General features: G+C 51.1%; 11 protein-coding genes across 11 annotated transcripts; 6 read left to right on the forward strand and 5 right to left on the reverse strand.

Moving 5' to 3' along the window:
• Positions 1-222: 222 nt before the first annotated feature.
• M437DRAFT_49339 (uncharacterized protein) lies at positions 223-1,866 on the forward strand (the record flags this gene model as incomplete). Its single annotated transcript, XM_041021820.1, has 3 exons — positions 223-794; positions 846-1,551; positions 1,612-1,866. 3 exons carry the CDS (start codon positions 223-225, stop codon positions 1,864-1,866), a joined length of 1,533 nt encoding a protein of 510 aa, XP_040879569.1.
• Positions 1,867-3,098: 1,232 nt separating this feature from the next.
• On the reverse strand, positions 3,099-3,686 carry M437DRAFT_33945 (uncharacterized protein; the record flags this gene model as incomplete). The annotated part of the gene is made up of 1 exon (XM_041019262.1): positions 3,099-3,686. A coding segment is annotated over one exon (588 nt), but the record flags the coding sequence as incomplete, so codon positions are not given.
• Positions 3,687-4,702: 1,016 nt separating this feature from the next.
• Positions 4,703-5,852, reverse strand: M437DRAFT_75674 (GRASP55/65 family protein; the record flags this gene model as incomplete). The annotated part of the gene is made up of 3 exons (XM_041026464.1): positions 4,703-5,251; positions 5,304-5,618; positions 5,673-5,852. The coding sequence occupies 3 exons, from the start codon at positions 5,850-5,852 to the stop codon at positions 4,703-4,705; spliced, it is 1,044 nt and encodes a 347-aa protein (XP_040879571.1).
• A 1,700-nt stretch (positions 5,853-7,552) lies between these two features.
• On the forward strand, positions 7,553-10,036 carry M437DRAFT_49305 (uncharacterized protein; the record flags this gene model as incomplete). Its single annotated transcript, XM_041021817.1, has 1 exon — positions 7,553-10,036. The coding sequence occupies one exon, from the start codon at positions 7,553-7,555 to the stop codon at positions 10,034-10,036; it is 2,484 nt and encodes an 827-aa protein (XP_040879572.1).
• A 528-nt stretch (positions 10,037-10,564) lies between these two features.
• On the reverse strand, positions 10,565-12,414 carry M437DRAFT_84881 (uncharacterized protein; the record flags this gene model as incomplete). Its single annotated transcript, XM_041028183.1, has 2 exons — positions 10,565-12,231; positions 12,294-12,414. The coding sequence occupies 2 exons, from the start codon at positions 12,412-12,414 to the stop codon at positions 10,565-10,567; spliced, it is 1,788 nt and encodes a 595-aa protein (XP_040879573.1).
• Positions 12,415-12,717: 303 nt separating this feature from the next.
• Positions 12,718-13,903, reverse strand: M437DRAFT_75677 (uncharacterized protein; the record flags this gene model as incomplete). The annotated part of the gene is made up of 2 exons (XM_041026465.1): positions 12,718-13,834; positions 13,884-13,903. The coding sequence occupies 2 exons, from the start codon at positions 13,901-13,903 to the stop codon at positions 12,718-12,720; spliced, it is 1,137 nt and encodes a 378-aa protein (XP_040879574.1).
• A 257-nt stretch (positions 13,904-14,160) lies between these two features.
• Positions 14,161-15,006, forward strand: M437DRAFT_49073 (ureidoglycolate hydrolase; the record flags this gene model as incomplete). The annotated part of the gene is made up of 1 exon (XM_041021772.1): positions 14,161-15,006. The coding sequence occupies one exon, from the start codon at positions 14,161-14,163 to the stop codon at positions 15,004-15,006; it is 846 nt and encodes a 281-aa protein (XP_040879575.1).
• A 2,762-nt stretch (positions 15,007-17,768) lies between these two features.
• On the forward strand, positions 17,769-18,820 carry M437DRAFT_32329 (uncharacterized protein; the record flags this gene model as incomplete). The annotated part of the gene is made up of 3 exons (XM_041019231.1): positions 17,769-18,184; positions 18,236-18,303; positions 18,360-18,820. Coding segments are annotated over 3 exons (945 nt in total), but the record flags the coding sequence as incomplete, so codon positions are not given.
• A 93-nt stretch (positions 18,821-18,913) lies between these two features.
• Positions 18,914-19,159, forward strand: M437DRAFT_14468 (uncharacterized protein; the record flags this gene model as incomplete). The annotated part of the gene is made up of 1 exon (XM_041018764.1): positions 18,914-19,159. A coding segment is annotated over one exon (246 nt), but the record flags the coding sequence as incomplete, so codon positions are not given.
• A 1,850-nt stretch (positions 19,160-21,009) lies between these two features.
• M437DRAFT_10763 (P-loop containing nucleoside triphosphate hydrolase protein) lies at positions 21,010-23,478 on the forward strand (the record flags this gene model as incomplete). Its single annotated transcript, XM_041018581.1, has 1 exon — positions 21,010-23,478. A coding segment is annotated over one exon (2,469 nt), but the record flags the coding sequence as incomplete, so codon positions are not given.
• A 501-nt stretch (positions 23,479-23,979) lies between these two features.
• On the reverse strand, positions 23,980-24,153 carry M437DRAFT_49677 (uncharacterized protein; the record flags this gene model as incomplete). Its single annotated transcript, XM_041021872.1, has 1 exon — positions 23,980-24,153. The coding sequence occupies one exon, from the start codon at positions 24,151-24,153 to the stop codon at positions 23,980-23,982; it is 174 nt and encodes a 57-aa protein (XP_040879579.1).
• Positions 24,154-24,233: the final 80 nt, after the last annotated feature.

Below are 24,233 nucleotides of genomic sequence, written 5' to 3' on the forward strand. Positions count from 1 at the left end.
CGGAAGAGGAAGAAGCTGGGGAGAGGAAAGAGCCAACAACAACGTCATGCAGGGAGCGGGCCGACCCTTGCTGATCGGCTTCGGCTTGTTGGAACGAAATCGAGTCGCAGCTTCCTTAGATTTTGTTCTCGTCATAGACTGCCATCCCACAATTGTATGCGCATTTCCCCTGTCGCTCGCTACCTGTCTTCAATCGCCCGCCGCTCGCCTTCCACTCCCACCATGGACGGAAACGCGAAGCATACCCTTACTGGTCTAAAACGCTGGTCATGCCAGGACCCCACTGTACTCCCGGACATGGATAAGATCAAGGCCATTCATGTCTACGATTTCGACAACACTCTATTCTGTAGTCCCTTACCGAACAAGCAAGTCTGGGCCGCTCCGAGCATAGGAACACTACAAGCACTTGAACAAATCTCGACTGGCGGTTGGTGGCATGATGCGAATATTCTGGCGTCAACCGGCAAGGGTCTGGAAGAGGAGGAAAAGACTGCCTGGTCTGGCTGGTGGAATGAGAACATTGTCGATCTTGTGCGCCTATCCATGGAGCAGAAGGATGCCCTTACCGTCCTCTTGACAGGTCGCAATGAGAGAGGCTTTGCCGATCTTGTCACGCGCATGTTCAGAGCAAAGAAACTCGAGTTCGATATGGTCTGTCTGAAGCCTGCCGTTGGTCCTTCCGGCCAGCGCTTCTCGTCGACCATGCTTTTCAAGCAGGATCTGCTGCGCGACCTCGTCTGCACGTACTCAGACGCCGACGAAATTCGCATCTATGAGGACCGCCCAAAACAGTGCGCTCAACTTCATTTTTGTCGCTACCTGCCATGCTGACCAGTGCACAGTACAAAAGCATTCCGCGACTTCTTCGATACCTTCAATCGCTCCGTGTCTTCTCGTTCCCCCATCCACGCCGACGTTGTACAAGTAACAGAAGAATCAACCACTCTTGACCCCATCGTAGAAGTCTCAGAAGTCCAGCGCATGATCAACACACACAACCAAGCTGTGCTGGACGGAGAAGTGCCTGGACTAGTGCCCCTGGCCATCAAACGCAACGTCTTCTACACTGGCTATCTTATCTCTCCACAAGACACTGAGCGCTTTGCTGCTCTAACCAAGAACACATCAGATCGCGACTGGCGTACGCTAGCGAACAACATCCTCATCACTCCTCGTCCTGCTCCTCAGAGTATCCTCAATAAGGTTGGAGGTCTTGGTCACCGCATGACCTGGAAAGTCACCGGCATCTCACAATTCGAGAACAAGCTATGGGCTGCTCGTGTCGAACCTGCAGACCCAAGAGCCCGCTACTACTCGGAAAACCCAACTCCACTTGTCGTCATCTCACTACGCAGTAATGCTCGCCCAATCGATGCAAAATACATTTCAAATTGGCAACCCATCTCCCCTGAACAATCCTTCGAGTTCGAAACAGTCGTTGGTGAAAAGGTTCTGCTTCGCATCGAGACAGAAACACATGAAGACGACTACAATGCCTCGAATACTCGCAACAAGCCTCAACACAAATACCGCGATGAGGACTTCCCAGTTCTAGGCACAGAACGCGGCTCTCAGAAAGAGTCACAACAAGCACACCACCCCTCACAGCTCGATCCCACAGCCATGCAATTCGGCTCAAATGTTCCCACAGGTCCTGGTCGTGGCAACTACACCGGCCACAACAACAGAGGCGGTGGTGTCTCCAAGCCCGGCAGCAATAACAGAGGTGGTCGCGGTGGTCGAGGAGGCCGAGGAAACAGATTCGGCGGCAGAGGAGGCAGAAATGGTAGAGGAAGAGGTGGCAGTTACAGATCACTCGATGATCGCCAGGAAAGTTACGGTGGCGCAGGGATGCAGTACTAGCAGCGCTGGTCTCCTTATTAACTACCGATCTCCGTGTGAGAGATTCTGAGTGGATGCATTGCTTTGAACTGGCTAGCAGGCGTTGTCAGGAGTCTGGAATGGTGTTATGGCGTTATCTCAAGATGGCACGGACTATTGTCGATATTGTCATTGCTCGATGAAAGAGAAAGGTTGCATGGACGGAGTTTATGATAGAAGAAGTATGTATCATCCTCTTCAAAAAGAACCGTTATTTACATCTCATGTGCCAAACTCCATCACATCGTAACCATGGAAATACACGAAACCTTTTTCATGGAGTTTTGTTGAGACCATCAGACTGCAGAAGAAGCCGTGATTGTCAAAAGGATGAGTGATGGGTATCGACTCGATCAATACGTGACTTGGACTTTGATTAATAACCTCTGAACCCAGGTCATGAGCAGAAACCGATGACTTTCGTTGATGAAACGAGATATAACCTTTACAGGCAACGAGCATCGGATACTGGGTGGATGCAAGCTGGCTATGACGAATTGATCTGGAAGAACGTTTGAATGGCATACTACATCAAGTCACGCTCGCGTTGCAAGAGGGAATTGAGGCAAAATTGAGGCGATGCAGTTGATTCAGGATTCTGCAAAAATCATGGTACTTTATCAATGTTCGTCGTGCTCCACCTTGTCGTGAACTTCCTCATTGTGGCCCTCGTCCTCTCCTTACTCGTCGTCAGTGTCTTCATCATCGGGATCATCATCGTCCGAGTCATCATCATCATCTGGATCGTCATCGTCTGAGTCGTCATCATCATCATCATCTGGATCCTCTTCACCTTCTCCCTCGCTATCAGAGTCCTTGTCGTGTTCTTTCTCAGTATCCGGGTCCTCCTTGCCTTCTGGATCGTCCTCGCGCTCTGGTTCTGCTGTTCCGTCTGGGCTACTCGAAACGGCAAACTCTTGCCAAGGCATGTTGTCGGTATAGGGCTCCAGTTCCACGAATGGCTCTACCACGCCATCGTAATATTCGTCACCCGGAATGCGGTCAAAAGGACATTTCTCATTGGGTCTCCATATTTGCAAGATTGCGGCACACTTGATGTTCCACCAAGCCGCTCTGGCAAAACTTTTGACAGTTGTCCATCGTGAAGTACTTGGCTCCATGGCCTGGACCAACTTGTGATCGGAGTCAAAGCAGCCGAAGGTCTTTGGCACTCCATCGTTCTGCGGTGCAAGCGATGCCAAATGTTTTCCTGAAAGTCGTTTGAGGTCATCTGGGATGCGAAAGAAGAGGTATTCTGTATCATCAAGATCGATATAGCGGCGAGTGTCAGGGGTGACCCAGTTGGACCTTTCAGTAGCCGAAATGTCTCGGATGAGGAGGCATTGAATGCGAGGATAGAAGTCGTCCAAAGCCTCTGGGAACCTTTTCATGTTGGTGTTGGTGTCGTATATTGAGATGAATCTTCGCCCAGGAAAGCTCTCCATGAGTCTCCTGATATTGTGTTTGCGGGCATTTATCATCTCGCCGGTCTTGGTGAAGTTCATCGGACGAAAGTCAAACGAGCCTTTGGGATACATGTCGAAGATGTGATTGGTGTAAGAGCTGGATATGGCCTCGGGAGCGTCTGTCAGATAATGGAAGTGGACGTTCTGGCCTTCAGCCTCGATGCGTCTCTTGAGATCCCACAATACTTCTGGCATGTTTCTCCATGGTTTGAACGGACGAACGAAAACGTTCAAGAGTGTCTGCTTCACGTTCCATGTGTCCGTCACTCGCAGTGCGTCATCTAGGTCGGCAATTACGGTGATACCTCTTGGAGGAACGAACAAGACTTCCGCAGAGTTTGGGACGTCTTTGTCTATGCCGCTGCGAAGATTGCAGGGGACGAGGGAGAAGTTCCGAGAGGGAATTTCGATGGAGCTCTTGTTGTTCGCGAGAGCACATGAGTCCGAGATTGAGGTTGTGCCATAGAAGGAGCCTTCCTGATTGCTTGCAACCCCAAGAATGGAGCCTTCGTCACAAGTATCAATGGTGACGCCAATGGTAGCATGGTTGATGGGTACTGAGGCAACCTCGAGCGCCAGGGGCCTTCCTTGTGCGAGCTCTTTCTCATCCAGCGTGTGGTAGTCAGCTTCCCAAAACTTCCACTTCTTGACCTCGAGGCGAGTACGGATGAGGAAACCATTAAGGATCTTGTTCAATTGAACCTCGTCGTAGGGCTGGCGGTGGTGTACGTTGCCGTGAATGTGAGCTCTCCAGCCATCCTCGGTCTTGTGGGCGTAGCTCGGATAAGTGATGATGGTCCATGGCTGACGTTCAGTTTCCTTCTTGTTTTTGTGAGGAAGTCGTTTGAAGAAGGCATCGATGACGCCGCGAAGAGGCTTGAGGAGAATGGCGAACTTTGAGCTTTTGGGAAATACGACTGACGGAGCCTGGTCTCCGAAAGCGGTAGCACAGACGTCAATAGATGCTGTAGCGATGCATGCAAGAGCCAGTAGATATGCAACGATGAATGGGAAACGCATCGTGATAAGAAGTGCCAACGAACAATGAAATTGCTGGGGATGATGGGATGTGTATGAAGGATGGAGAGTCGGACAGCGTCAATTGAGTAAACGCTTACATGTTGAAGCTTCGAACGAGGTAGGAGCACCCCAGTCTACTCCTGCCTCCTTCAGAAAGACACTTCGGCTTGGCACGCAATGAAGGAACGCCAAATATAGTTACATTATGGCGGGCAATCGTATATCACGCCAACAGCTGATTCGAACAAGAAAGGAGTGCACGTCAATCAATGTGTACAAGACTGGGACAGAAGAGGTGCGACAGATGACTACTTATCCTGCTGATGCATATATCATGCGTCCCCGACTTCTGCTTCGAGCTTTTCCGAAGCTGCTTCAACGGCAGGCGATTTGGTGGCTCTCGGTGGGCCACCTGCCTTCGGTGGAGGTGGCAGACCTGAAGTTGGTTTTGGCGTAGGAGCATTGTCCAACTCACGACTTTTCTGCTCTCCCTCGGCGAAATAGTCATCAAGACCACCAGTGGGGGATATAGCATGATGCACTCTTTGTTTCCTAGCACCTCTCTTTTCTCCGCCCATGCCGATGCTTGCAGGTGGTGTCGTGGCACTGAGATTCATATTGGCGGGTACGAGGAAGTCGCCAGCTGGAGTCGGCGTCGACCGAGGCTCTTCATTGCTGAAACGGGCTGTTTCGAAGAGTGTCTCTCCAGGTGCTTGTGCGGGTTCGTTCAGGGGAGCAGGCACGCGGTGGAGGGCTCCGAAGCCCAAGACGCAGCCCAATGCACCGTCGCCACCCCATCCTCTTGTGGGTGTAATGGTGATCATGCGAGTAACATCGTACTCGTTGTTATAGACGTACAGGCGGAGTGGGCGGTTGAGGAACTGTTGTGTCATGTCAGTCCAAACCCCAGATATACGATCTATCCATCCTTACGTCTTCAATGAGCTCGCTAAGTCCACTGTCTCCTCTCATCAGGCCTTCCGGGCTTCCAATAACATAGTCGCTGTAGGGCAGCAGGCCAGCGACGTCGGCAGGCGAGTTGGGGATGACGTCCAGAATATGCCAGACGGCTTCGGTTGTTGTGAGCGGTGACCACTGCAAGGCGAGCCCTAGCGGCGAGTTGTCTGCAGGGACCGAGATGAAGACTTCGCGGATCTGCTGTCCTTTGGCACTGTAGACTCCCAAGCTGATGTTGGTTCCGGCGCAGTTGCGCAGTTCTTGAACGAAGAGGCTGGGTTCGGGGTTATCCTGCTATGTCTTAGCGGTCGGACTTCGCCGTGCGAAGAGGTCGTTTGCGCGTACGATGGTGCGGCCATTGATGCCAATGATTGAGTCGAACCATGGCTCCAGGGGTAGCTCTGGGTTGGTGTTGCGAAGCACCTGGAATCCGTACGTGTCGTACCCTCCGGTCTGCTTCTGAGCTTGTGGATCGGCGTCCAGGCGCGAGATGAATCTGTTCAAAGCTCCAAACATGTTCGCCATGATTGTTGTCTTGTAGCTACTGTCGCATCCAGCCAGCCGAAATGACATCTACCATCGTGGTCTGTGCGCCGAGGGGGGTCGTCGGGCTGGTAACCCTGTTACCATGTTCAGGTGCAGCAAGCAAGGCTCCTTGAGCCAAAACTGGACACAAGATGTGAATCACATACTCTCTAGATTGTCCTCTGTCAGAGCCGCAACAGATGTGTTGTTTCTGTAGAACAAGGCCAGGTTGAATGACTTCTACTTGTTTGTGGAGCTTGTTACGTGCGTTCACGAGAGACTCTTCTCGTGAGAACCAAGCACACTACACATTCGCGAGCTGCGGCGGTATGAATGACATGTAGAAGTTATCTTAGAATTGTAGTAAGCTAGTCAGTAAGTATTTGAAACACTATTTGATGATTGGCCATGTCTTGTCGACCATATTTCTGGATCCACCTGTGCACTGTAGTTCTGTTTGCGACGCCGAAGCCACACCGGATAGAGTACACGCACGTTCCAGCCGTTCATGTCAACCTTGCAGATCTGCGCCACAAATCTATAACGGTTGTGGCGCATGTATATAAAATGTTTCTGTAGTACAAAAGTCATCACTTTCGAATTCACATTCACTTGTCGAGAAAGTGAGCTTCTGTCGAGCGCAGAGTGAAAGTCAGGGCGCTGGAAGCTTCCGCCAACACGCCGCGCTTATGTAAGCGGGACTTGAGCGCTGGCCACCAGTGCTGCCTATAAAAGCAGCTTCCCTCTCCACCACTTCTTCTCTTTCTCATGCCACTCCAGTCGTCTGTAGTGTTGATACGAGCTTCTCTCGTCAGCAGTCTGATGTTGGTCTTTCTTCCAGTGGGGTCCCTTGAAGAAGATCAACCCATATCAGTTCTGCCAGAAGTCTCCGAGGTCATCAATTCGCTTTGTGCGATGCGCTTTACTAACACATCCTCCAGCAGCGGTCTCTGGGGACGCCCTTTGACTCGACTGCTGGGTAAGGATCATGCCGTTGTGCGAGGGCATTTGTCTCTGAGGTTCCAATCCTCTTTGGCAAGTGTCTGATTCGCCAGGCGAGCGTACATGGAATCAAGATAGAGCGAGTACCGACAATCTTGTCAATATAGCAATTCAGTCATGCTGTTCTCCTTTGATTAGATGTTGTTTTCTTCTTCGTGTGCGCGTGTGTCTTGCTTTTGTTTTGTTTCCCAAGTGAGAGTCGTGACCATAACGCGTCTCTTTGTGCGCGCCGCTGAATCTGTTTGTCCTTTTCCGCATATTACAGCCTTCTATGTGTTAGACTCTGTCTTCCGCTTGGAGATACACACATTACGACTCAAGCCTGTGAGTGAGCCCGATCGCTACTCGTCGTGCCTTCGCTGGACTGATTCAAGCAAGAGAAGTTGTGTTTGTCTCTCACAACTCATCTCTCACTTGTACCACAGTGAGAACAAGCTAGCGGCGACCCGATCTGAGAAAGCCCGTGAAAGAGACGCCTCTCTTCGGTGCGCGTAGCACCGTTATATCAGGCCAGCAGTCATCATCAACAGTGATCGTCTCGCCATACCCACTCAAAAGACTTCTGTTTCCCAGAACCCCTGAGCTTGGAACGTTCGCCTCCTCAAAAAGGCAAACACTGAACTCATACATTCGTGAGGAAGCTGGCCTCTGCTTTGTTGATCGCAGCTAATCTGAAGGAAACAGGTTACTCAGTCATCATGTTCTCGCAACAAAGTTTCGAGCGCAGAAAGCCATACGAACGCACCGAATCGGCATACGTTCGTGGCTACAAGTGCGAGACCCCTTGTGAATGCAGTATCTGCCAGGAGCAGTTCATCGGAACACAGAAGCAAGACGACGGCTACTATTACAGCACCGTTGTCGCACCTGTTACTGCCCAGGCCACACTCGCCGCCCTTACGAGCAAGATCAAGGCCGACAGAGCCTATCTTGCCGAACTGTGTGCAAAGTTTGGAAACACGATCCTCAGCAGATGGAGAAAGAAGAGTCGGGACAAACGTGAGGCACTCTTGCTTCTAGCAGATCCGACTATCGAGAAGGATCCCTGGTTCAGGCTACACACCGAAGGCGCGATAACCAATTGGAAGGAATTGCGCAAGTGCAGGAAGAGTTGGCTGCTGCCTTACTTGAACACCGCAACACTGAAGGCAAATCCATTGGTCCTCGTAGGTCTGCTACACAATCGCGTACAGCATTCACCAGAAGAGTGGGTATCCTTCGACAGCGCCATTGTAAGACAGGGTTGGGATGCTGGATTGCTCGATCTGGAATACTGTGGCCAGTACTGTGTCATCATGCATGGCGTCAACTATGGCAAGCTCGTTTCCTGGAACAAAGACGCTGCAGAGCGCTACAATATGGTCGGTTACCCACGAGCTCGGCTGATTCTCGAAGCACAAGCGTTGATGTTCTCTCGGCTCCGTGACATCGTCGATCTCATTCTCGAGGGAGTTGATCGTGACACGACAGGTGCTTCTGACAGGTGGCGCGAGACGGTAAAACTCGGTTTCAAGCAATGCAACAACATTGAGTTGTGGTCGGACTATGTCAATCAGCCATTCTCCGCTCCTCCGAGGTTTGACGTTGACTACTACTGCTCCATCGCAAAGGCCAGAATGCAGGCGGTCCAAGACCACCTCTGGTTGCTGCAGACAGATCCCTCATATTTCCGCCGCTTCATAAAAGTTTTGGCGGTTGGGGAGATATACAAGACAGTGTGGAGATACGCAATTATCGCAAGGGACGCCCATCTAGCTCTGCTAGATTACTTGACTTGGCGAGCATTGTACGCGGAGTGGACCGATGTACGAGATCACTACCGCCGTTTCAGAGACAGCATCCATCCAGGTCAACCACTTCCGAGCCGTCTTGAACACAAACTCGCAGCCCTGGAACTTTCTCTTGTAGGCAGTGTGACCACAGGAATTCTTCATCTGCCTGGATTTATTGCGCAACGTCCTGGATTCCAGCACAACTACAAGTTTGCCATACTGAGCAAGCCTCCGAGCCGTCCAGGACAAAACATGTATAGCATTGAGGCCATTTCTACGCTGTCAGAATATCAGCAATACCGCGAAGATACCCTTGAGTGGATCCTGACCGAGCTGCTATGTGAGCCAAACCAAGAGCTTCGATTTGATCATCCAGAGCTCTTTGCTAGGCTCGAGGCCCATCTGGCGGAGGCGAGCCCCGAGGAGCGAGCACGAATGGATGAGACAATCTATGCGAAGATGTCAGATTATGCACTACGACATGAGATGCTTTCAGCTCTCAAATTGCACCGCCCTGGATTCCTTCGTTTTTCATTCGAGGGCAAGAGTGCTAAGGATGCGCTAAAATGGGTTGAAGAATCTTCGACTCCTTCGATGAGAATCATGGCTGTTGACGTTGGCGGGTACTACAAAAAGTATCATGAGTTTCCAGCAGACCCCATCGAAGCCCTTGAACGTCTGACACCCGCAGTTGGTCGTAAAAGCGAAGCATGGCTTGAACGCAGGACTGCCGAGCGTAAAGTTCTGCGTGATTTCTGGAGAGGAGCGCTAGAGTCTTTCCGCGTAGAGGCAAGTTTCATGCGTATGACACAGGAAGAACTCGATGACGCCTTCTCAGTCATTTCTGTCTCGACCAGCGCCGAATATGCAGAGATAGTCGAGAACGAACGTATGCAGGTAGCAGATGCCATCGCAGCAGCAGCCACCAAAAAGAAGGTCGCAAACACAGCAAGCATTCCTGATATTCTGTGGAGTAAGGACCCGGATATCTCAAAACTCGTCATTGAAGAACGAGCACCTAAGCAAAAGACACGTCCATCCCAGCCAGTCGGCAAAGCAGATTCCCCTGAGCCTTTGGTCAATGCAGACGCCACATCTCCCAGCCAGCCAAAGATCTCCACCACCCCACGCGCCCTCGACATCATCAGGAAGATGTTCCCCAGCTCTGCTGAAGAAACCTCAGCCAAAGACACCGACTGGGATCTCTTCGTCCACGCAATGAATGATCTCACTTTCAGCGCTCGCAATGTCGGTGGTTCCGCAGTCGCCTTCGAGCACCCCTCTAACAAGAAGATCATCTTCCACCGCCCTCACCCAGTTGCAAAGATTGACAGCATCATGCTGCAATCCATGGGCAAGAGACTGAGGAAGCACTTCGACTGGAGCAGAGAGGCCTTCATTGGAGTTTGAAGAGCTTGGAGTTGAGACAAGGATACTGAGACGTTGAAGACCACGGGTCTGCTTCATCCGCATGGGTTTGGATTGTGCTTCCTGCAGTACAATCTTCTTGAACCCCTTCTATCAGATCGAAGATTTGCAGGCATAAGATACTGGATGGGATCTTCATCATTTGCACGTTGATTCTTTTTGAGCAAGACCGATACACCAGAGTTGGATGTCGAGAAGGAAACAGGGAAAGAAAAAGAAAACAAAAATTCACAGCGCGAAGTGGATAGGAACAAGGCACAGACAATACGAGAAGATGAAATCAAAAGTAGGAAAAGCAGAGCAGAGAGGAGTGATTTTCAAGGAGGAAGGTTTTTCTTTTGGTAAAGTGTTTAAAGAAAGAAGGAAACTGAAACATATCCAAGTCTAGTTTGTCCCACAAAAAAAGAGCCCTCAGTATAGAAAAACAGAAACACCACTTTGACATGAAATTCGTATGTTCGGAATCAAGGAAACAAAACTCTTAACGACCCACCATCCTTGTGTGAAGACTCAAGAGCCGCCTTTTGACCTCGCCATCAGCGCATCAATTTCAGCTTGCATGGCATTCATATCGGCCAAGATGTCATGGCCTCCTGTTGTTGCACTACCAGCACCATTGTCACCAACATGTGGAGTCTGGGGTTGCGGAGTAGCAGTGAAACTCCTATCTTCACCCGAGTCACCTTCATCAACCGTGGGAATGGATGAGATAGACGGTGCCCTGCCTCCAACTGAGTAAATGCTGGCTCCACTTGATCGGCGGCTGGTGTCGCTCATGCGACGTGAACTTGGGACAGAAGCGCTCAGCAATGTGCCATCCAAACTTCGTCGCTTGTTTTCGCCTCGTCTTGGTGGGGGAGGTGGAGGCATGTTGGCTTTATTCAGTGAATGCGTGGAGTTTGTGGATGGCGTACGGCTGATACTCGCAGGTCGCTGTTTCGTGTGTCGGGGTGGTGGTGGAAGCGGTGGTCGTGCTGAAGGAGCCGGTAGGTCTGTTTCTACAGAATGAGGTCCTCGCCTTGCCGGAGGCGGAGGAGGTTTCACTGGTGGTGTTGCTGTGCCATCTGAGTAGTCATCGGGGATGGATGATCGTGAGAGATTGGAGCTGCTGCGAGGCCGGCCGCTTGAGCTTCTCATTTGACTGCTTCTGCGTGACAACGGGATCGGAGGAGGTCTTTTCGAGCTGATGCTAAAGTCCTCGGCAGGCAGTTGTGGTGACTGAGCAGGTCCATCAAATTGCTCTGAGATGGAGGGAGCTTTATCTGGACTAGGCGAGTGATGCGGCGGAGGAGGTGGAGGTAGTGGTTTGTTCAGATCACTCGGAGATCGGGCGAGTTGTGGCTTCGGCGAGGCGATTGATGGTGAAGGGAGAGCAGGGGGGGTTGCGGAGACGTCAAAGTCGGCGAATGAGACAGTTTGCGGGCCTTTGTTAGGAGTGGACAGAGCTTTGCCATGGTGATGTGCAGGAGGCGGCGGTTTGGACTTCTTCGAGTGGGTATTCGGTGTCCTGACCAAGCCTGTCAATTGCTCGTAGTCGGGTTCCGGAGGTCCATCATGATGTTCGTCGTCGTCGGAAGCAGGCGGGGACTCGGGGTGCAGGTCTCCGAGTGAGTTGGTAGCAGCAGACGGAAGGCCAGCTGAGGGAGTCATTGGTCCTGGTGATGCAGATGGAGTGTTGCCTGTCAGGAGCATGCGCGTGAAGGCATCGACGTCCATGGCCGGCTTAGCGGAAGCAGCGGATGTGTCCCTCGAGAGACCGACGGGGGCCGAGGCGGCATTCTGAGGATCGATTGTGGCCAGCGTTCGAGCAAAGGGGTTGTATGGTGCTTGCTGCCCCGACTGAGATGATGTTTCCATTCTTTCTGGTGCAGGAACGGGAGCTTGAGCTGGGGATTGAGCTGGAGCTGCAGCTATCGGTGGAGCTATCGGTGCAGCAGGCTGCGAGGCTTCTCTATTCGGGACGGTGGCTCCTCGTGCCAGCGAGTCTATGAAGGACTTGCGCAGCTCGCGCGCTACGTCTATGTCTTGCTCTTCGGTCGTTGGTAGTGCAGGCTGTCCCACAGGGTTGAGGTATGAGTCGAAGGGGTCATGTTGATCGCGGTAGGCGGCGGGAGAGTCCGGCGAGATGACTGGACTCTGTATGCGAACCTTCTTCTGCACCTTCCCTTTTGTCTTGGCTATCGAGCTCTCAGTAAATGCTTGCGGAAGGCAGTAACAGTCGTGGGCTGGTCGCTCTTACCCTGAGTGCTTGTGGAAGTTGCTACTGGCGGACTCTGACTAGCCTCGAGTCCCGCTGCCTCACGCGCCGCAGAAACGTCGAGCGACAGGAACTGTGACTTCCTGAAAGGATTGCCCGCCATCGTATTCCAAGAATCGCGCTGTGCTTGCTCTACCGGCTCATTGCTTCATCGTGCATACCTGAATGGTCACGATCATCGCTGCCGACAACAACTTGGCTTGACGACGGCTGCCATCCGCTGCCGTCCGTGTGCTTTGCTTCCGCCCTCGCCGAACCCCGCGGACAAGAAACTCTTTTTGACTGTCTGAGACTCTGAACTCTATAAACACCTCTGACAGCATCGACTGCGATATCAAAGTCATGCGCCATTGACGACTGCTCGTATTGTTTATTCTCGATATCCACGGTACAGTACCAACTGACTTCAACAATCAACGTAGACATGCCATCCGTACTCCTGGCCGAACCACCGTCTAGCTAAGGCTGTCCCCATCTCGGTAGGTTGACTAAAGGCAACCATATCTCTCGATGTAACCTTAGGTAGGAATGTCTTTGCAACACACTTCAACAGGGCTTTTGCGATGCCCTTCTTCCTTGACCCCCGAGATGTCCAGATTCGAGATATGCCAATTGCTGCTACGTCTGTCTCTTCGCTGATAGACAGTAGCTCGCTTGCCCGCACTTTTCCGGAGTCTGACGTCTCCCCCTCGTCCTCTGCTTCCTGTGCCTCCCTTTCTTTCTCCGCCTTCTTCTTTGGCTCGACGACTCTGAAAGCGTTCTCGATGCTTTCCGCAAGACAGAGACCTACGCATCTGCCATTGTCCACGTAGAGATACAACTTGTACCTGTCGTTCTTCTCCTCATTTGCGTCGGTCCTTTGGTTTCGAGCACTTGCAGCGAATTGTGATCCCCATAGTTTCTCATCAGGTATGTCCACAGCACCCAGATCTGCTGTTGCCATCTCAAAGACAGCGCGAGATTTTTTGAGCCAGTTCTTCGGATCCCGGGAGTCGAGGCATATGACAAAGTCTCCTTGCGGACCATGCCACACGGCCTTCTCGGATTTGACCTTGGTAAGAAAGTCTCGCTCCATGGGGACGCCATTGACGTGTTGGGAGTGAAATTTCTTGTGAAGAGTAACATCTTCTGGAGCAGACGGCACGTATTCCATACGACACTCTTTGCAAGTTTTTCGCATCGATTGACCAAAGTTGAGTTGCATCTGAACAAGTGGCTTTGAGGCTGTCCGAGCAGACTTTGTACTTGGCGCAGGCTTGCCAGCTTGGGATTTTGAAGGTTGTCGCTCCTCGGGTACATCTTTTGGAGAGATGGCAAGACTGGGTGGTGATGAGGGAGGGGTTGAAGGAGCGACATTCTCATCAGAGAAGACTGCGACATCTGATGATGGGAAATCTGATGAAGGAGCAGATTCGCTTTCCTCGTCCTCAATCACCAAGATACGTCGTCGTTTGATCGTATCATTGGGGCTATCCTGGTGCTTCCTTTTGGAGTATGTTTTTGAATATGTCCTTAGAGGTGGCCTGCAAGCCGTATCAATACTTGGTTCTGATCAACTGCAAAACCACTGACCTGTTTGTCAACGAGCTCATGATAATTATACTCTGGATATCAATAATGTGTTGTTGTCGTCGTCGTCAAAAATGGTATAAGACGCGTCGCTGAGCAGAAGACGCGTTCGTGTCGAAATTGAGCAATGCTTGGCATCAAGCTGACCAACCCCCGAATTCGGCGGTCTACTCGTATCAAGTCCGACTGCCATAAAAGAGACCAACCTCTGTTTGCGTGGTCGTGGAATTACTCTTACAAACGGAAACTCCAAGCAAATCACACGCGTCTCACTGTGGAAATGCTGCCCCATATTATTGCGCCAAACTTGAACCTGCCAGTACGGCCCTTGACTCAGGACGCCTTTGCTGAGTTTGGCACCGTCGTCGAGAATCCAGTGAATGCCACTGGGAGGTCTCAGCAACTCAAGGTCGTTCAAGCAAATCAAGGCTCGGCTCTGAAGTACATCGACGTTTCTCATGTTTCCAACTTTTATCATCTGGCTCCCAGCGGGCGACCTGCGAGGGCTGTTATGAACATGTTCGTTTGTTCACCACGCCAACTGCAATCCACAAGCAGCGGATCAGATATTGCCAAGGGACGACCATCCAAATTTCCCGTGCAGATTCTGGAACGACATCCGTTCACTCCTCAAACTTTTGTGCCTCTTGGTCTTTCGGCCGTAGATGCGACAACGGCTTACCTTGTTATTGTCGCTCCTACATGCAAAACGACGGACAGACCATCACCCTATCCCCAACATGCCCCGAAACAACAACGGAGCTGGACCGAAATTTTCTCCAGGGCTCAACCAACTTCACAAGACAACTCTGCTTCGTCGCCGTCGGGATCTAGCCCTGAGCCCCAGCTTCCTAAAGGTCCGGGCGAGCCAGATCTGAGCCGTGCTTGCGCGTTTCTTGCCGATGGTTCGCAAGCTGTCACCTATGGTCCTGGTACATGGCACGCGCCAATGGTTGTGCTTGGCGAGAAAGCTATCGATTTTGTCGTGATTCAGTATGCCAATGACGTTGCTTTGGAAGACTGTCAAGAGATGGAAATCAGGACAGAAACCGGATCAGATGGGCTCAATGTTGTCATTGACAAGGCTCGACTCAATCCCAAACTGCAAGAGAAGGCCAAACTATGAGAAGTGTACCAAAACGACTGCGCTTTAGCCCACACAGCTAGGATCGGTACGGAGCTCCCAAATATCTCATCGATCTTATCACCCGCAATTTGCACACTTGTTTTAGTCAATAGGAATCGCGCGCATGACTCGACATCTGACTAGCCCTGGTTGAATCGCCGTGGAGCAAATCCGTGGATATTCCTATAGCCTCAAGCCTGTCAGGCCCACACCATTTGTGTCTCGGGCTCGAGGTGCCCCCAAATTTGAAGCGATATTCTTGACACCGCGGAATTAAGTCTATATGGCGGAATTTCGTGCCGCATACAGTATCGCTCACCACCGAGCGCTCTGTATACCTTATTTGGCAATGATGGGCAGTCCAATTTTGGTGGCAAGCAGACCTTGCCTAATCTGAAACCATATGATCAAGCTTCAATAATAAGGCACTTTTGATCGTGGGGGGCGATTGAAGGAAGAACAAGCAGCAAGGCGGAGTTGAAGATCTGAGTCGTACAACGCTATTCTGTGGCTGAAATCGGCGTCTCGCTGATGGACAATTTCTTGTCAGTCGAGCTTGCGTATTTTGGTTTACTTCGTATCTGTCGTAGAGATCGAACAACGGTCTCTGCCCAAAACGAGCAACTATGAACCACCATTATCGCAATATAGTTAGCACGTCCAGTGCGATTCGGTGATTTGCGGATCGTCGAGCCGGCCCAGTCTTCTACGATGGCAAGAAGCTCAAGCTCGTGTCGATCTTATTACGCTTAGCACGAGTATTGAACCGCACGTGATAAGGAGAGTAGGTGAACACCTTGACCCTACTTTTGGAGTGTGTCTTTCGTACAGACTCAAAATTAAGGTTTGCTTGACGACACCGTCGTCAAACAGTCTGCAGGCCAAAAGCCCTCGAGAGCAAAGAGCCAAGTATAAGCGATGACTGACGGTGGAGAACGGAGCAGTTTATGAGGCTGAGATTGACCGGTTACTGATGTTCATCATCATGATTGCTCCGCTAGCAGAGAGTGCTAAGTTATTGTGAGGCATCAAATCAGCAGCGAAGCACGGCCACCCAGATGAAAGCCCAGCCCGCAGTCACGCCATATGCTTGCCGTCTCAAATCTCAACTCACCGGTTTGTGTTATTCTTCAGGCATCCACGTTGTCTAGACGAGAATATGCCAGGCAGACAGACGGCGATTGAATTCTGGGCATGCCCTGGCGATGCGGGGATAGCTCACAGACCAATACCAAGCCGGAGAAACTGATTCAAAGCCACTAACCGTTTCAGGAGACATTCCGCGAGGAGACCTTTCAACCGTGGCAGCACCAGGCTGCCAGATACCTCCCTGTGGCTACATCATGGTCTCAGAGCGCGGCCCGAATGAACCAAGAAATATTCCGTTGTCGTTTGCTTGCCAAGTGCAAGAAGATATGACAAGAACGGGAACGACTTGGTTCTCTGTGTCAATTTGGCAATTACTCTGTCCAGGCTTTCCTGCACCTGCTAGATGCCATGACACTTCGTACCGCTGTCAGCTTTACGATGCAGACAACTATTCTAATGATGATTAGCACGCCCTCATGTCTACAGGCTCGAGCCGATGATAGCCTTTTGCAACGCCAGGAGTACGGCCCGACGGTTTGTCGCAAACGAAGGCACCAACGGTCGAACCGACAAACAACAAGCATCAGTGTGGGACGGAACCCAGCCGATCCCATTCTAGTACAGTTGCATGGCTGCATAGGGCGCGAAGACCCTGACCCCCGCTATTCGGTCGCAACCAGACTCCAGAGCAAAGAGCAAGATGAGCTCTTTAATTATCGTTACTCGTTTTGATTACTGTTCGGTCTAGTCGCAGTCCGGTAAAATTTTGCCGGCGTCCACCACATCTCTTACATGTCAAATCACAGTTCGGCTGTGTAAGTTGGCGGAATTGGCTTCTGACAAGGCTCCGTAAGCGCATGCAACCACTTTCGTATAGAGTTCAAGATGATAGAAGAAACAAAGGGATCAGCAGAGAGAACCTTGTGTGACGAGATGTCAAGCGGCATCGATGCTCCATCCACTGCTATTGGTTCGAGCTACGAGTCAACCCATGTTTGGGAGCCTGGTACAGCGTGCGCTCTGTTCCCAACTTAGGCGTCCACTAAGATCAATCTGGTTGCCGGCTGGCACGCGCCGACCACCTGATATTGCCAAAGGAGAAATCGCGGGTCCCGGCAGCCCCTCACCTCAACCCTCTTTTTGACAGCCTCAAACTACTACGCCAAACCTCTCACTAAACTCAATCTATGACTCGAGTGGTGAATGGTCGTTAACGTTGTAACAATCTCATCAAGATCTATTTGATGTTCAATACGAGGCCTAGCCAGTCCCTCGGGTCCATCACAAGATTCATGCCAGAAGCGAATATTCTCTTGGTCGTGCCGATGCCTACAAATCTCAATTCTGCATCTGGACATATGTTAGCTTTCGAGCAGACCCGTGCGCAGCAGTAGATGGAGGGGCAGGGGTCCGTAGGTTATGCCCTGGAGCCCCGGGCCAATTAGCTCGGGCGATGCCTAGCCATGTGTTGGTGGTTGCGTGCTCCCGCCGTTGCTTGTTGGAAAGCCCACTGCGCCTTGTCAGTGTTTAAAACCGAACCACCACCCGAGATAGTCATCCTGGTGTAGATCAACTCCGCCTAAGACGTCTCATGTCAATGCGGGCCTATGAAAAGTAGGCCAGCATCCTCCTCCCGCTCCGTTCCCTTCATCTGAGCAACTTTTATATCCGTCATGACCTCCCCGTACCTAAGTCCATCCTCTTCATCAGATCCCAGATCAAGAACAGACAGCATCTTTCCAATACACCTACAAGAAACCAACGGTATAAGGAAGCGAAGCAACTCTCGATCAAGTCGTACTCGATCCTTCTCGTCGGCCAACATCGAGCGCCATCCAGAGCTACTACCCGACCAGGTACAAGACCGGTTGAACCTGAACAGCAACAATTGGACCGCAACAAAACTCTCTCCTCGACCCCAGCATCCATCGGCACCACTCAGCTCGTCGTCAGACGCTCCACCATCTCAAGCAGCTAGTGAAACCCTTACGCTACCTGGATTCCAGTCTTTGCAGAACAGCTATACTAGATTCGATTCTGCCTCCCGCGAGTCCAAAGAAGCTCCTCATACCACATCTGCAGACATGGCGTACGTTGATCCGTTAAGCAATTGAGATGGCAAAACTAATACCCAATCTAGTTCCCTCAGTTACCTTCCTCCTCCTCACTATGGACACATGGCATTTCATGACCCATCATTTGATCACAGTAAGTCGTACAGATGATTTCAAGCAGCCAGTTTTCGCTGACCATAGCTTAACAAGACTACCAACAATCCGAATCGAACTCGCACATTCACCCCTCGAGCAACTTCGGTTTCATCTTTGGGACCTCAGCACCGTCGCAGCAAAGTATCTACGCCTCAGGACCCTTGGACATTGAGCCCACTTTCTCCGCCGCGCCAATGGCGCCCTCTCTAAACCACGTATCCGAGCCGGCGACAATGAACAACCTCAATAGGGCAGTCAGCCCTTTCCACCCATCGAACTACGACAGTCTCGAATATCCTCTGGCATCTTCTACAAGCCGTACACTGGCAAACAGAAGCATATCACACAGCCCACTTTCTCAGCACATGGACCCTTTGACTCCTCCTCTTACGGCAGGACTGGACTCTGCACAACCACAGTTGGCAGGAAGCCCAGGAGCACAGGCTAGCATGGACCGTATGCGATCACCAAGCATCTACGACGCACAATCATACTCCTCATCATACGCAGCACCCGGTGTGCAGGCAAGCCAACCCCTTTTCCCAACTACGCAGAGCTACAGCTACCCTCCCCCTTCTGCAATCAGCGCGCGCTCGCAAGTACCACGAAACAACAGTGAATCTCAATCGAGAGGAGTGGTAAGCCAGAAACCAAAACCTCAATGCTGGGAACATGGTTGCAACGGACGCGAGTTCTCTACATTCAGCAACCTTTTGCGACACCAACGAGAAAAGTCAGGAACGGCCGCTAAATCGTATTGTCCAAAGTGTGGAGCGGAATTCACCCGAACGACAGCAAGAAACGGGCATTTGGCCCATGAGAAGTGTTCAAAGCAACGCAGAGCGTCAGAGGCCAAGTAGCGCAGGCGCTATGAGTTGATGATCGCAACGGCACACCACAACTACCATCGGAGGAACCGACGCGCTTAGGCATCGCGTGAACCATTAACCAACCAATATGATACCCTTCTTTGCCAATCCATTATTATCCCAGAGTTTTTCAAACAGTTTTTTGTCATTCATCTCATTTGAGTCACATTGCTTTGCATGGTCGCATGTCCACTTTACCGATAAAAGTTTTGAGTTTTGTTCGTCGCCTTTGAGGCGTTCCTCGCATACGCATCTGAGTGGCTCTTTATCGGAAAGTCGAAGCGTTCTCTGTATTGATTATGGGCTCGGTTAGCGCTGAAGATCAGGCGTGGAGCTGCCTGTCTCCCGGAATATTATCTGTCGCCTATCGCATGAGGCTTGCTCTTCCAAATAGCTTTTAGATGGCCTGCTGTTTGAATTGCCATGCAACATCGAGCAGGCTGCAGAATTTTGACACGACACGTGAATGAAGTCGTCTGCATGTCGATCACTCTTTCCTTTGACTTGCGCGCCGCATCATTTCGCCATTCTGTTCTCTGATCGCCTATTTCCAGCAACTCCACTTCGAACCTCGAACTACAGGTTCTTGGTCTCATGCCAGTGGATCACTCTCTTAATCGGACAACTCCTCATTCCGACGCTTCACCAGCGGTCGATCTGGTTGACGAGAAGAGTGGAATGCCCAGCCTCTTATGTATCACCATGTCATTGGACCTTAGGGTCCCAGAGACCCCGATTATCGTGGCCACGGCATGCAGCCTGATGCATGCGATGAACAACGCAGACAATGCTCTAAATAAAGATATCCAATCGGAGACACTGGGTCAAGACTTGGCCTTTTAGGGGCGGACTCGCCGTCCATCAGGGTGGGGACAAACTCTGGTGGCGCAAGCCAGGGGGGTACCCTTTCCATTTTCCTATCAGAGATGGCTTGCACGCTCCGATCGACGGCCACGCTTTACTCTTTTCTGATAAAAGTGCGAGGGCAGGTGTAAGCGGCCTCATTGACGTGGTGTCCATGTCCTTGCCGCGCTGCTAGTCAGCCAGTGGCCAAGGCCAATAAGACATGCCGCAACGGCTTCGCTCTCTTCGGCCTTAGAACACCGAGCCTTATCCACTCTGCTCTATCGATGGTTCACCGGTTAATATAGTGTGCCAGTCTGAGCTCACCGGTGCGCGCGTAAAGGGCAAGCACATGCGGCTCGCGGAGTCATTGTCGGATAAACACAGATCAATCAATCAAATTTTTGCTTTTGCACCTGACTCTTTTGCTCTGGCGACGTTTTGCACATGAGAGCTCGCTTACAGGGCTTGTCCGCGCGTGGCGTTCAAGCGCGCGTCTCGCCGCGAGCCGGCGGCCGACCGTGACTGCTGCCAAGCCTTTCCAACGTCGAGTCGTCCTTGCTGTGACTGTATCGCATAGGTCTTTGCATAATTGCTTGGATGAAGATGGCCTTGGGCTCCGCCAGCACAATGAACGCTCAAGCTTAACACCCTTGACACAGACTCGACATCATCTCCATACCGTGCTCATAGTCCACCGCCATCGCCACCATGCTGCCATCTTTATCAGCATCTTCTCAAGCCAGACCTCATACCACTGATTCATCATTGGAAAAAACTTCAACGCGAATACCATAAGTGCACAAATAAGCACGAACCATTTCATCTAGACCACACGCTTCTTCTTAATTCTCTTTGCAGCTCATACCGCTGAGTCACATCCGGATCGGGCGACTTATCAACCCGACTTGCCTGTTCACACCTCAAACGATTGTGTATACTCGCAACTACCTCTCTAATAGTTTTAGGGGTCTTCCGAAGCCATGGCCTCAGCTTCAATATTCTCATTTGATGAGACTGAACCACGAGTATCATCACCATGGCTCAAGCAGCTTGATTCTCTGAATAGCACCAGAACTCCATCGCGCAACAGTAACTTTGTTGCCGAGTCTGAGCCTACCGCTTACTTGGATGAAGCTGGCCATATCACCAGGCTCGAGGCTGAGCCCCAGAAAGGTCCTGTTGAGTACAAGCTCCATCTTCTAATTCGACCCCGTCGCAATTACACATACATGAGTACTGTGACACGGATATCTGGCTCGAAGCATTCAAAGTACAATGGTCCATCCCGTAGTACTTCTGGGACACCGCTGCCGGCAAAGAGTGCCTCTCCGTCTGTCACGCCGAACTACAGGCAGGATAGATTTGAACACCTGACTACCCAGCTTCTTTGGAGACTTGGTCAATCTTGTCCACATCACTCGAATGCATCGACCACACTCATTCTACCACAGCTGCCGGAAAGCACAACAGAGCTACAAGCACCACCAAAGCCTGGACCAATACATCCGGGCTTGGAAGAAAGTGAGGGTGCGCTCTACGAAATTGGTGTTTCTGATGATGGCACTCTTGTCGGCCTTGCCGAGGACGAGATGCAGGACAGTCTCAACAATTTGCGTGCCATGGCTGCAAGTTTGGGATGTATTGTTGAGGTGCAGAGGATGGTCAAAGTCGGTACCTGTTCCTACACGGCGCAAACCGAGGGAAAGCTCTCTTCGGAAGCTATTGAACACCAGAGTGATCTTTATGTAGCAGAAGCTCTGGTGAAACCAAACTTGACGACACTTGTGGACAACGGCCGTCCTCGCGTGGACAATACGCTGGAAGATGATCCGATCGAGACCAAGTCGACAACGCAACTTCGAATATCTCTCACAGGAGCTACTATGTCTGGAAAATCGTCTTTGCTTGGCACTCTGTCAACGTCAACTCTAGATGATGGCCGAGGCAAGAGCCGCTTGAGCATGCTCAAACATCGACACGAGATTACTTCTGGTATCACGAGCTCAGTCACCCAAGAGTTGATGGGGTATTCTCCAACTTCAACAGGCGATGTGAAAGTCATCAATTATGCTACAGAAGGTGTAACATCGTGGATTGATATGCACACAGCTTCCGCCGATGGACGTTTGGTGTTTGTGGCAGATTCTGCTGGTCACCCACGTTACCGACGGACGACGGTCAGAGGTCTTGTAGGCTGGAAGCCGCACTGGGTACTTCTTTGCGTACCTGCTGATGACGAAGTGAAGTCCTCTAGTAAGGTCGCAGAGGTGCTGGGTCCGGCTGCCAGTGACATCGACCTATCTGCAGCACATCTAGACCTCTGTCTGCGTCTTCAATTGCCTCTGGTGGTCGTGATCACCAAGTATGATTTGGCACAACTATCCGTCTTGAAAGCCACCTTAGGGAAACTGCTCTCGGTTCTGAAATCTGCCGGCAGAAAACCGCTGATGATACCTAACTCGCCAGGCACTGTCGACGAGGAAGAACTACAGAGCTTCACTCAGAAGAAATCGGCTAGTATACGTAAGACCATTGACACTTTATACAACGATCCTCTGTCAGCAGTTCCGATAGTCTTGACAAGCGCTGTACAAGGTGCAGGGTTCGATAATTTGCATGCTGTCCTGAACGAGCTACCCATTCCTGACCATCGGGAGGAACCTTCAGTCAATTCAAAAACTGCAACCTCCCTCTTCCATATCGAGGATATATACAACAAAGCACAGGATGCCAGTACCATCATTTTGAGTGGCCACTTGGGCAGAGGTACAATATCAACAGGAGAAGAGCTTTTCCTGGGACCCTGTTCCCCTTCTGGTGGAGATGACTCCGAAGACTCAGATACTCAACAGCGCCCTCGACTCGCTCAAACTTTACCACCATCACGTTCTTTCCCAGGTGCGCTCAAGACTCATGGAAGTCTCAATCCGTTCAACAAAGCATCAGAGCAAGAATGGCGTAGAGTCAAGGTTGCAAGTATCAGAAACTTGCGTCTTCCTGTCTCAACTCTGCAGTCTGATCAAGCAGGCACTATTGGTATTGAGTTGAGTGATGACAAGTCTCTCGATACATGGGCCACTATCAAGGTGCGAAGGGGTATGGTGCTCTGCAATAAGCCGGCGACTTCGTCTAGCACTATTGTCGCACAATTCAGACGGGATGATTTGGGCACGTTGGCAGTTGGGAGCCAAGTTGTAGTGTACCTCGCAAGTGTTCGCTCATCTGCAAGAATATTGTCCTGCAGAACTCCTGAGCCTTCTGAACTAGTAGGTGAAGACACCAGTCCGGAGGTACTTGATCAGGACAGTGGCTCGCAGGATGGTGAATTTGCCAATAGGGCTGCTGCTGGTGCTATCACGCATCAGTTCCTGCAGGTGACGTTCCATTTTGACTCCACAAAGGAATGCGTCGAAGTCGGTTCCAAGATCCTGGTCATGCCTGGAGGTGGTCCAGGCTTATTCGGTGGCACAGAGCGTGGAGAAAAAGGCGCAGCTGGTCTCGAAGGATTTGTCGGAAGAGTCGTGGAAGTACTCCGTTAAAGCCGGAGCTTATTATTCTTATACTTGTCCATCGGCTGGTCGATAGCATGGCGAAGGTAGCTTTAGAATATCTTGCTTGCATAGCGGACACGTAACGTGTAAGGCCTCAAACCAGGAATCCATACAATTTTTGTGAAAGACGTGTAGACAAGGTAATCCTCGTATCAGTTCTCGGTCGCCGATGGGGTCGAAGCAGATTGTGCATATTGCATGGCCGATGAAGAGGTCTGGAAATTTCGACTCCCATTCGCGACGCCAGTCTGCGAATTCACGTTCTGCGGCTGCTTCGTAGACGGCATGTGGATTTTGACTTTGGTCTGCGCGTAAGGCTTTGGTGAACCTGTGGTCGAGAACGCAGAGGCTATTATTGCTATAGATCAGCTTGGCTCTTTTTGAGATTTATGTTCGGGAGTAGGTATCTTACATGAAGATTAGTATTACTAGAATGGCTTCGCAGATGTATGGGACGTATGCGCCGTCCAAGATGTCGCTTCGCGACCAGTCCCAGTCTGGAGAGTCGAAGCTTGAATTCGCAGTGCTCACCGCTGCGTATGTATGATCTAAGAGGGGTACGGGCATGTACTGCGGGGCCATTTCTGTTGCAGTCGACGACAATATTTTGCAGATTCACATTTTCCGAGAGCAGAGCAAGATATCGCGTACAGCTTTTATTG

The sequence above is a fragment of the Aureobasidium melanogenum genome (assembly GCF_000721775.1).
Source record: "Aureobasidium melanogenum CBS 110374 unplaced genomic scaffold scaffold_11, whole genome shotgun sequence".
In the NCBI taxonomy this organism is placed as follows: domain Eukaryota; kingdom Fungi; phylum Ascomycota; class Dothideomycetes; order Dothideales; family Saccotheciaceae; genus Aureobasidium; species Aureobasidium melanogenum.